Source organism: Neolamprologus brichardi, chromosome 10, assembly GCF_056152115.1.
Source record: "Neolamprologus brichardi isolate AB-2024 chromosome 10, ASM5615211v1, whole genome shotgun sequence".
NCBI classification, from domain to species: domain Eukaryota; kingdom Metazoa; phylum Chordata; class Actinopteri; order Cichliformes; family Cichlidae; genus Neolamprologus; species Neolamprologus brichardi.
In genome coordinates, this window is record NC_142113.1 from 20,559,306 (window position 1) to 20,572,015 (window position 12,710).

At 39.1% G+C, this 12,710-nt stretch overlaps 1 protein-coding gene across 4 annotated transcripts in view; it reads left to right on the forward strand.

The window, feature by feature from the left end:
- Positions 1 to 8,826, forward strand: part of crebrf (creb3 regulatory factor) — a 31,759-nt gene extending 22,933 nt beyond the window's left edge. For all 4 annotated transcript variants that reach the window (XM_006784903.3, XM_006784902.3, XM_035905358.2 and 1 more), the window contains exon 10: positions 834 to 8,826. In XM_006784903.3, coding sequence (XP_006784966.1) covers positions 834 to 952 — 119 coding nt within the window. In that variant the 3' untranslated portion in view covers positions 953 to 8,826. The remainder of the gene's footprint in view (positions 1 to 833) is intronic.
- Positions 8,827 to 12,710: the final 3,884 nt, after the last annotated feature.

A 12,710-nucleotide genomic window follows, 5' to 3' on the forward strand; every position in this document is an offset into this window, starting at 1 on the left:
GAATAGTTTCTGGTGTTTTACAAGAGTAGCTGCCGAGGCAGAGTCATTTTGTTCTGTAAGGAGGCCTGAAATATAACAGAAACCTTTCAAGTGAGAAAAGAGAAACAAGGGTTACTGCTAGGAAGCTCTCAAGGCGTAAAGAGTTAAAGACACATTTTTAACTTGTAGTACAGCTACAGCGATTTTCAAGGTTAGAAAAACGAATGTTTTTTGAACATTAAACCATGTAAAACCTAAAATGCCGGACCCCAAATGAAATCGTGGACCTCTAAGTTAGCATAATATGGGCTTTTTACAGTTGACTGGCCACCAATCAATGAGATACTGTAGTTTACGGTGACTGTGAACGATGACTAAGAATAACTTAAAAAAACATTTTAAAGACCATCAGAATTAAATTCATTGCAAAACTATCAAATATATTTGATAATGAAATTTTGATGTAATCAATGATGGATCAAAGTGATATAATAACCACAATAAATAGGCAGATGCATTGATTATATTTATCACCATATTCAGTCAGGTATAACCTTCACAATAAGATAAGCTGAGTACAAGTATACAGCAAAATTGGAAGCACTGCTGAGCTTGGTGTATACAGACAAACATAAACAGTCCTCCAATTAAATAAAAGAGTAATAAAAATGCCTTAAAAAATCAAATCAATAAATGATAATAAATTAATAATCCTAATGATAGCAGCTTTAATGGCTCAGGTAGGCAGTGAAATTGATCGATACAGTAGACGTATTTTAGTTCAATTGAAAGTAAAGTTAACTTTACTTTTAGTATAAACATGTTCTAATGTATCTTTGTATCTGTGTGTGCAGTGCCATCACCTGTTGCTGGGCAGACTTCAGACTTTGTCAACAAAATCTTAGAGAACACAGGACGCGGCGATCCCACCGGCGGACTGGTCGGCCTGCGAGTCCCCACCTCCAAAATCTAGACAGGCCGCCTTCCACTGAGAGCAGTGGACTCAGTATTACGATCGTGCTGTCCTGTTGTAACTATGCTCCCCTCTGCATGCCCCTACAACCCAGACTTTCATGCACATTGTTAGTCACACAAACACACATACCACTTCCTGTGTGTAGGTATGTGTGCTTGTTTTTGCCATGTCACCTGTATGGCATACACCCTAGCTTTCTGGCTCTGCGCACTGCGTGCGGAGTCAGCACATCACAGTTCTCCCAACTCATTGTGAACGTCCGTTGGTGGGGGGAAAGCGCCTCTAAAAGCAAGTGATGGTTAGGTGTATAGCTAATAGCACGTCCTAAATCCACTGGCGATGATTAGATGTGTTTAACATAGCATTGTGTAGGGTTGTTTCTGATGGAGGCTGAGACAAACAGCCGCATGAGCGTAACCACTGGAATACTTTCACACGTTTGTTTGAGGTTGTAGTGACAAAGGACGAATTTACATGAAAAAAGTTCCAGTTATCATTTCTCAGAAGACTTTCACCTCACAGGGCAACAAAAGTGGACTTGAGGTTGTCAAATGAACCCAATCGAGTAAAGCACCTTGATGAAAATGGCCTTGTAAGCTGCAGTGGAAAAAAGCGGCTTGTTCCGAGGCGTTACGGGGTGGCAAGAAATATTTTGTATTGAAGGCCTAAATATGTTCATGCCATCCCTGCGAAACAATGAAGCTGAAAGTTATTAGAGCTTTTATTAAGCGAGAGGCGTCCTGCTGGTTTGAAGCTCGTGTCAGGCAGGAGGAAGCTTAATGGCTCATAGTTGACCATGTGAAGAGGAAGCGCATGTAGCATGGTGCTTTTTGGCCTTGTGCTGGTTATAACTGGACTGCGTGGAACAGACCAGTGTGGGATCAGACAGAAAGTGAGGAAGATGATGATGGTGGGGCTGTTGGCGACGATAGAGATGACATAAACAGTGATCCATCTCCTCCAGGAAACTGTAAATAACTGTGTCTCCCAGCGAACGGCACCGGCTTCCCTTTTTTGTACAGTAGAGACGACCAGGCAGTTTGGTGTGTTCATACTAGTGTTTGATCAGAGTTCTATTCATTGTGCCTTGTGTATGTATGTGTGTGTGTGTGCGCGCGTCTCCGTAAGAATGAGTGAGTGTGAGCGGGGCTGAACGAGGAGAGGTGATCGGCCAGAACTCCCAGCCTAGGAAAGGACTACTTATAGCGAGTGCGATGAGGGACACGCTGGTGGGGTTTGTTGTGTCTTTCAGCTGTTTCGAAGATATTCTGAATGTACATAAACAAATGGAAGCTCTTGTCGCGTGATGCCACAGAGTCTGTGTATATAGGAGGGCTCTGCAATAGATTACTTTTGGTTTTTGGTACTTACGTTTTTGGGGATTTTGGGGGGGTTTAAGGATGACAGATATTTTTCTTTTAGAGTTACAAAAAAATATTTGCACACTATCTTTTGATTATGTTTTGTACCAAAGACACATGCAACGAAATGGCGACCAGCCAGTTAAAGTAAGGTTTTGCACAGCTTACCTGACGCCGTATTGAATGTAAGATTTGTGGGAGGGTCAGGGACTTCATAGAACTGTGAAATTAGCTTGGGTCCAATTCTGTACAGAAAAGGAACATTCATTTGCTTCTTCTTCTTCTTCTTCTTATTATTATTTTTTTGAATCTAAAATTGAACCCCTCTGTTGGCTTCTCCAGTAGATTTATTGCTTAAGGAAGCCCTTCATTCCTGAACTGATTCCTCCCTCCACCTGCTCATTGTGTTAATGGCGCTAGCTAGGATGAATACCAAGAGTGCTACTAGATAAGCTATGTTACAATTTTCTTTTCTTCTTCTTCTTCTTCTTTTTTTTTGCTTGTTAAAATTTCTCAAACAGTAACCAAAATCTTGTGTTCCTGTATCACTTGTTTGATTTCTGTATGTAGATGAGGTCTATAGACAAATATATTAACTGAATATTGTACATAGAAACATTAATGATATATCTATGAATGGTGAAACGCCACTTTTCATGACAATTGATTCATTTTTAAGCATGACACATTTCTAAAGCCTATCCTTGCTTTGAGAAAGTTAGAGTACAACAAAAAACCCAACACAAAAACCAAAAAAACATGCTCTTGTTATATTTTTGTATTTTAGCTGCCTGCTAGATTTCCTGTTGATTTGGGAGTGTTTGTTGGTCAGAGGTGGAGGTGTTTGGCTGATGGTTTGATCTATAAGCTCCACCCTTTCTGTTATTCTTAGCTGGCTGATTTGAAATACAGAGAATCAAGACAGGATTTATATAAAACACAATGCCGCGAAGTGCTGGTCTACTTTGAGTGGTCTGTGAGGGGGAACGTTGAGGTGCCGCTGTTGGCGGTTCTAGCGTGAGGGCAGATAAGGAGCGAGATACAGTGTTGCGTCAGATGGTGTAAGAAAGCCAGAGCCATCTGAGTGTGGCTGATCTGGATTCAGCGCTGTCGTTTAGATTTTCATGCATACAGCAGCGTGCAAAAGTCTCGGCGCAGATGATCTAACTGATCTAAGCAAACAAAAAAAAAGACGAGCAATGTAAAGAACTCTAAGCTTTAAAAATGAAACATTGCTACAATCATGCAAATTAATAATCTACATATAATACTCGGAATCAGTGTAACAACAATTAAAAAAAATCTGGTTGACACTCATTTTTACTCCAAGCAGCATCATTACTGCCACCCACTAAGCTGAAGTAGATTTATGTGGTCGCCTTTTTTGCTGAGGAAATTCAGCCCTAATAAGAAAGAAAATACACTTATCAGGCTACAATACTGGTCAGCTTCACCTTTTGGTGTCATTTTGATATAAAAAGGAAAATAAAAAGATAATCATTCCATCTTTAACTTTATGCCTTTTCATATTAGTCCGCTATACAGAGTAAAACTTGCCCAGACTTTTGCATGTTGTTGTATTCTGTCTTGAAGCATGAAGCTGCTTGAATTGTGTATTTTCCTGAGATGGTCCTTGCTGCCTCTGGCCTTGCTTTGCTGAATTGAATCTCCATTAGTCATATCCTTCCTGACTGGTCACAGACATAAAGAATAACTTTGGTTACCAGTTATGGTAAAGTCCTTTAAGGAGATGCTACCTATTCTGGGAATGCTTCACAATTCAAGCTGAATTGATTTATTTGGAGGTCATATTAAAACGAGAAAAATGTGAATTTGACAAAGCTGAATTCAGACTGGCGTGACGTGAGTCTGCTGATGATAAAGTTTGTGTTGTGTGACTGAATAACAGCTAGTGCTACACACACGTATATATTTTTTACCGTTTTCCGTTCCGTCTAAAAAGGGAGAAATGGTGCTTTTTCTGAAACTAGAATGACGAGTATCCATGATTCATATTTGATTCTTAGACTAGTTGTAGCCTAATGACTTGCTCTCCCCTTACCGTCCATAGCTATTTTCTTAGTAGTGATTCAGTTTTGTAAATAAACTATAAGTTAATATGTATCTTCTAAATGTTAAATATATGTATAGAATACTCTATCTTATATGTTTAAAAAAACCGAAAGCACTTTGTCCAAAAAAGAAAAAAAAAAACAAAACAAAAAGAAAAGAAAAGCATTTTTTTCTCTTCCATTTGCTGCTAAATGGCCTGGCGTGAATGCTGCAAGTGTACTTGATGACTACTTGCTTGGATAGGTCTATTGCCTGACTCTGCTAGGTCTGTAAACTAGCGAGGGGCAGGTGTACGACCTGACGAGGGTTAGATCTACACATTTCTGGAGCCATGACATGATATGAGCGCACAAGAGCGTACCATTGCATGGCTTTGGGAAGCCCAGTGTCTTGACAGGATAGGTCTATTTCCTGGTCAGGGACCGAGTGAAAGTATGTTTGTGGTCTTAAAAGAAAACAAAAATTATAAAAAAAAAAAACCTAAAAAAAAAAAAAAGAGGGTTTTGATTCCAGGGCCCCTACGTTGATCTTGATGCTGACCCCCTTGGCGTCACGATTCATTTGCCTTCAGTAGAGGTTTCCTATGGAAAAACTGATTCTGCTTTGGCTTCCTCTTCAGGGTGATGTACAGTGTAGACACATTTCTTCAGAGAGCTATATTGTTATCATTTGTAAACTGATTTCTACTTGTGACTTATTGAGGAGGAGGGTTTAGCCTGGGGCGGCCAGGGAGAGCTTGTTTGAAAGACGTTGTTCCCGGCCGCCTTGGGGGAAGTTACTATATCACTGTACTGTATGGCAAGCCAATTACAAATGGAGACTCAATCCGGACACTTATTGCCTTCTTTAATAACTTTTCACACACAAACAAAAATAACAACACGGCAGACAAGTCGGCTGCCCAGAGGGGCGTGCCTGACATTGTTCTGCCGATATGGTAAACAACAACAACAACAACAAATCAATTCAGCCTGACTGGCTCAAAACAACCTTGACTAAAGTAGCAGACGTGGTGAAATGTATCTGAAAGAAAATGACTCCAAAGGTTTGAACTGCTTTGGAAGCGATGCTTTCGGGTATAATTTCATCCAGGTCTGGCAAGGGGTCAACAGTGGTTGAAGGGCCGCTGGTTGACGGCCGGCTGACAAGAGGAGCGTGCGTGTGTTTTGCTGTCGATCACAAGGCTGGTTACAAGAAAGAGTCCTCACAGGTTTTTACATTTAACAGAATAGGCGCAAGCTGTGCAACTTTACATTCAAACCAGGAGACTCTGTGGCATTTTAACAGTCAAGGAAATGAGTGAAAATCCACGCCAGTAAAACTATTCCTTTTATTCTTTTCTGTTTTTTTTTATTTTTATTTCTGATTACATAAATCCTATACAGTCAAATATTAAGCTAATAGAGTGTGTAACTTTGTGCTACTCTTGTCCAATAAAAGCTACGTGGATCCATAAAGCTCTTCTTCAGCAAATCAGGGTAATATCGTTCTTCTATCTGACATATGTGATGACATATAAAAATCAAAAGAAAGTATATTTATGTATTCCAATTATTGTCGCCATTCTTTACTCTGTACAAAATATTGTGCGTACTGTATGTGTGTGAGAGAGAGAGTGTGTGTGTTATGAATCGTTAATGTCAATCACTATGGTGCAATGCTCTATAAAAGTTAAAAGCAAAGGCCAACAGACTTGTTACAAAAAAACTCACAAAATGTCACCGTTTTGTCCAAATTTGGTCTTCTTGCAAACACAATCTGCAGCATCTTCCTCTCTGAATGGTTTCCACTCTGATTTCCAGTCGTGATCCACCTGGGGTTTGTCACATGGTGCTGATTACGCCTCGTTGTCCCGAGAAATGCTACGAAGATTTATAAAAAAACAAAAAAAAAGGCACCCGTATTCAGATGTGCTTACAGAAAACACTCTCCGTGTGACCATTTCATTCAGTGTAACTATGATCAGATCAGACTTCCGCCCAGATCACTTTCACTGACTCACTGTCGGACCAATCAGAGGAAGAGTTGTACTGTTTCTTGTTTAAAACAACAACACCATTTCTGTGCTATCGACTTGTATGATCGTTATTGTTAAGCGTACCAATACTTCTTTTGTAAAAGCCAGTCTCACGGATTTGATACCACCGCTCAAAGCCACAGAGGTTCTGTTAAAGATCACGTGGATGTAGCTTCATTCAGGAAGAGCAGTTTTGAATGAGTGCAATTAAGTGCATAGAAGTGCTCTTGAGACGGTTTTTATAGGGTAATGCTTTGTTTTACAGTGTGTAATAATTTCCAAAAAAATGTCCAGAAAGTTTCCTCCAGTACAGCTTTGTGTAATTTGGTGCTAATTCAGGAGAAAGTATTGAAATCATAAACTTCCAGTTATATTAATTGGAGTCCAGCATGTCAGCTCAATGTGCCATTTATCTATAGCCAGAATTATAAACAGGGATTATTTACTTGGACTAATCAGTTTGTCTACATGTAAACCCTTTTTTTTAGGTTTTGCTTCGTGCTCATCGTCTCGGTTTATTGGCTGCAGTAGATTGTCTGTCTGCTGCAGCCAACAACCGGTAGAGACCAAAACAGAGCTACAAGGACAGTCATGTGACCAGTTTTTCTTTGTTTTTTTTAAAAGATCTTACTGTTCCCCTTTATTGGTACCAAAGTACATATGGTAATTGTTTCCAGGAAGCTTCTTACCCTGTAAAATAGACATTACCATAAAAAATCATCACAGGAATAAAAATGTTAAATGACCTAACCTCGGACTAGCTGTGCTGTCAGGTCTAAGAGTCTGGCTTTGAGGGTTTTTTGTGTTTTGTTTTTTGGCATTTCAAATGTATATCCTGTCTTGTTTGAACCCTTGTTGCTTGTACAAACAAAACAAAAACATGTACTACTACCCTCCACATTTCCCCCCCAGATAAGAACGCAGCTGTCTCTGCATGGCGATTCCCTGCATAGCGCTGAGAGAATCAAGTCTGTGAGTTCCTCGCAGATTGGGAAGAATTCGGGAAAGGGTGTTCATTGTCACAAAGTTGTTGCATGGCTTTTTGGGCTCTCTGTACGCTCTGTTGTATGATTTCATACTTGCTGCTATTGAATGAGCACAAAGAGACATCAGATTTTGGTTTAGGGTGTCCATACCACAGTTACAGTATATTTATACCACACATACCTGTTGGGGTTTTTCTTTTGTTTGGTTGGTTTTTTTTGCTCCCCCCAATCTTTCTTTTTCCCCTCCCTGTGGCAGTTAAAAGACCAACAGCATTACTCACCTTGCACTTGGTTTGTACACTTAGAAGGAAAAAAAAATATTTTGAATATGATGCCTGCTGAACCAGGTGCCTTAATCAGTTATATGAGAACACAAATCTGCACCTTCTGTCAGTCTGGAGGGGGTTTCCCTACAGAAACCAGGGACTGGGTTTCCCAAAACCTAAACTTGAAGTTCAATAATGAAATGAAAACCTCATCTGAACCCTAAATCAGTGCATTTTATAGAATAGTCAACCTAAGAGGCAGATGAGAGCCGTTAGTCGTGTCTCGATCGTAGAATAGCCTTGCTGAAGAAGAGCAGAAAAGACAACCTGTAAATTGAATTGTTTTGGGAAACCTGGTTCTGTTTTGAACTCTTTCTCTGCCCACTATGCCACGTTATCGTGTATTCTGCATTGGCTGCTGCTGCTATCACCGCTGGTGTGTCTGCGTAGAGAAGAGCAAACTTCCACTGTGTCTGAGACAGAGGGAGACTTGGGCCTGCTTTTTACCTAGACAATTAAAATGCATTCTTCTTCTTCTAAGGTTTCGACACGGAGCACTCTGTTGCTACCTTTTGAGACCTTGTCGAGACAGGAAAAAAAAAAGATCCCAAATAAACGCGAACTTTCCATTTCTTAACTTTGCTATTATGAAGTGCCAGACCCTCCTTGAAGTCAGTGTTGGCACTGAGTCGCAGGTTGCGAATGAAGCGACAAACTGAGCATGGAGGTACACTGTGGTGCTAATCTGTCAGTGGCTGGGTGCTAACATGGCTGTGTTAAATAGCTGTATTAGCCATATTATTCCTTCTGTTGATGACTCTGGTCAGTCTTGTGTTTCTGACTTCTGACCTGCTGTATGCTGATATAGCGAGGTATATAATTCTGCTGCTGCTGCTTTGCTGATGAATGTAGACTAGTCTTCCTCAGCAGGATCATACAGACAGACGAGTGTTTGGCAGAGCTTTTCCTGTTGTCTCAACAGAGGGAGACTCTTTGTCATCAGGATCCAGAAAGATCATGAATGTTGTATCTTTTAATGGCTGCTGTCCTGCTTGTGTGTTTCAATCTTTTTTATTATTATTAATATTATGGTTTGATATTTATGCTCTGACTCTATCAAATGTTGCACTTTTTTCCCTAAATTATATTTTATTGTCATTTTCTCTGATCCCAGTGTTCTTGCCATTTCTTTATTTATTTGTTTGGTCCTTTAATTTAACAATGCAAGGAGACAGTGATTGGAGCAAGATTTTAAAGCTTTCCACTAAAGCAATCTTTACCACAAGTCAGAGACTTGTCATGAGATTCACAGATCTTAATCAAAGTCACAATGAAACTAGAAACTGTTCATACAAAAATTATATATATTTGTTTTTTGACAAAGATCTAATTAGTATAAAAGAGAATTAGGACCACTGGAAACAATCTTCAAGTTTTGACTGGAAAAAAAAAGTCCCCCCCCCCCCCCCCCCCCCCACACACACACACACACACACACAAAAAAGGCTGAAATCTGAGATTAAAAATCAAAATCATGAGAAAAAAGTCAGAAAAAAAAAATGAGAAGTATATCTTAATTTTTCCCCTCAACCTATTCTGTAAACAGCTTTTATGTACACACCTGTAATAGCATCTAGAGATGTAAATGTCACTAACTAATCCTCAGTTAGATTTAAATAAACTGAGCTCACCTATCACAAATTGGAAAATAGACACTTTAACATAACGATTACAAACTTAAAAAAAAGTCAAATGAGAATCCAACTAAAATTAAGGAATTGTCCTATATTAGTTATTACTTACAAATATTTACTCTTTTTGTGCAAATAGAGTTATGATTGGTGTGACTGAGCTTCATGAGGTATTCCCTGCTGACATGTACCCAGACATCCTCTTGCATAATAGTCTAATAATGACTCCCTCCATTAAAGGAGCATTGCAACCATTTTTAAATTGTAGATGATTTGTTTTCTTACTATAACTTGGCTGAGAAGTTTGATGTCACTGCAGCCAGCAGCAAGTAGGGCAGTTCTACCAGTACTTTATAGTCACAAATGCACGTTTGTTTTTTTAGGTGATATATATGGGGACTCTCTTTTGGCCAGGCAACCAAAAGAGACTTCAGATGTTTGCTGTTTTGATAGATGGAGACTGAAAATGAAACTTTAAGCAGATTTAAGACTGAAGGTGGTCTAATGAGATAAAAATAATTCATTATTTTCTAAGTAAACCGGTCCAAGTCAGACTACAGTTTCATTGTGAGTTTGAATTATCGCTGTCTGTGGGGCCCATGAAGCGGAAGTTTAATAAGTCCTGAGAAAAGCTCGGTGGGTCACCAGACTGAACCTTGCCTTCAGGTGACTCTTTGGTCATGACTCTGGGCTGAGGTTCAGGTGCTCCACCGCCACGGAGCTGAGGTCAGGAGTTGGCTTGCTTGCGGTCTCTAACTTTTGGTGGGGAAAATTTAGTTTTAAGGAAGTAAAACTTTACCACTGCGCCAGAGATGTTTTGCCCCTTCTAGGTGCTTTTTTAATTTTCATTTTTTTCAGAAGGGCTTTGGTTCGCAGTTGTCTTGTCAGGGAACCCCTGAGATTAGCCAGGGGCCACTAAAGGCTGGTGGGCAGAGACCCCTCACCTTCCCCTTTGCAATGAATGATGGGGAAGGGTTAATCTCTTCCGGCAGACTGATTCAAGCAAACAACCACCCACACTTAATAATAATAAAAAAGAAAACCCCTCTTTCTATTTCTACACACGTCCAACTCATCATCCAAACACTGCAATGATTTACATCTCCTTCCAGACTTGCCAAAATGCATGGAGCAAGAGACATTTACCGAAAAAAGACGGCATCTGTTTGGTTACTATTCTCTCTTTATAAATTTTAATAATGACAGACTGACGGAGGATTATAATAGGAAATCCATACAAGTCCAAACATGTAGCGGATGTGGAAGGTATCGGCCATACTGAGCTCCACAGCTACATGCCATTGTTACGATGCTTCTGGTCTTGTATGGTATTTGACTCGATCAACAGCATGGGATCTTTCTGTAGTTAGTCCTGTGTGTGTTCCTCTCCCCAGTCTCAGTAGGAGGGCTGTACTTCATTGCTAAGTGCTCTATAATAGATCTCTTGGTGATTATAATTTCATAAAGAAGCAAAACCTGCAGAAAAAGTGTATCCTGCTGAAACTAACTTGATCCTCTCTTTAGCAATGACGTCTATATTTGTAGTTCACATATATGCCTGTTCAAATACAATATCTTGACAGTTGTTATATTTATGTTGTGTAATAAATGTTGTGCTGGGTTTATACTTTTGTTTTGACTAACTTTTTGTTTAACGTTGTATTTTTATTATTTTTTAATTTTTTTTCTCTTCTTGGAGGCACAGTGGGTGGCTTTATGCACAGGCATGGAAAAGTAAAAGACCTTTATTTTATTATTATTATTTTTTGGTTTGTACTGTAACAGCCCGATTCTCTTTCAGAGCTTCTGACAGTTTTTGTCTCTGGCTGCTCGACATTCTGCAGACACCTGCCCTGAATCTCTGTTGTGTAATTGTGCCTCTCTCTTTATTTTCTGTTCTTCTTCTTCTTCTTTTTTTTTTTTAAATCGTTTTTCTCTGTTGTATCAACCAGGAGTTGGTACCACAGCTCTGCTTGTAACCACGTTAGTCTGATTATGTTTATTGATTTTAATATCAAAACAATAAAACCATTAGCACCCCAGTCGGAATCTTGTTTATTTAACTGACCGAGTGTGTGTGAGTTTTCCAACCTGATTTTTATAAATGATTTTTGAATTTTTTGTCGCTTAAAAAGATATTTTAAGCAAATGAGTTCATAAAGAGTTCAACAAGATATGCAGAAGAGCATTCCTGAGTACACAACAGATCCAATATTACAGCAGCAGAAGACCACACCAAGACTACAATCAGCATGGGCTCACTAAAATTGCAGCGTAAGTATTTGGTGCAATCAGCATGAAAGCATGGATCCACCCTTTCTTATATCAACAGTGGCGGTGCTGTAATGTTGTAGGGGATACTTTCTTGGTACGCTATGGAATAGAATAGAATAAGAATATAATTCAACTTTATTGTCATTGCACATGCACAGGTACAGGGCAACGAAATGCAGTTTGCATCCATCCAGAAGTGCTTTAGCCATGATATAGATATATTACAATATATATTAGCAATAATATAGATATGTAAGTATATTACAGAAATGGGTCTATTATGATATGTTATAATGTACACGGTATGAAGTATGTTATGAATATTCTATAACTATAACTATGTACAGGCTGTAGTGAGTACAAGCTATGTACAGACTATGAACAGGATATAAATATGAAATAAAAAACTATACAGAAATCTGAGATATACAGTTATACAGAAATGTGAACTATACAAGTTATAAACAGTTGTAGGATTAAAAATTATCGCATGTACAGAATGATTATTTACACAGAAGTGAAAACTTAAGAGCTTCACCAGTGTTTCTGGTTGATTTTTGAGTAATGCCATATTATCTCCTCCACTAGTAGTGCCTGTGAAATGGAGAGACGCCTTTATCCAGCCAAAGAGAACCACTGATAGGAACACTTCTGCTGATGGCTCTAAATTTATTTTTACCACCAACAAATGTCATTGGGAGACTACAACTGAAAGCAGACAGCTGCTTCTACTACATATATAATTTCCTTGATTCTTTTTTAAAAAATACTTTAATATAATTTGATGCCCTACATGTACACCGCAGTGGTGTGTGGGATGGCGTTTCTCCCCCTCCCAACCTTTTCATCATGAAAGAAAACGTTTCCCAAAGCAACAATGTGGCTCACTGATGTGTTTTTTAGGTTTGGACACATTCAGAAAAGGGCTGCATCTAAACAGGAAGTGCTTATGATTAAGTTCATGGTTTTATTGTCTTTTGTATATAACAGTATCGAAAAAGACCACATTAAAATAGGTCTTCCACTCTTGTATTGTACATATTTTGCTGGTTTGCTGCTGTTTAGACAAAGCACAAAGTCTATCAGA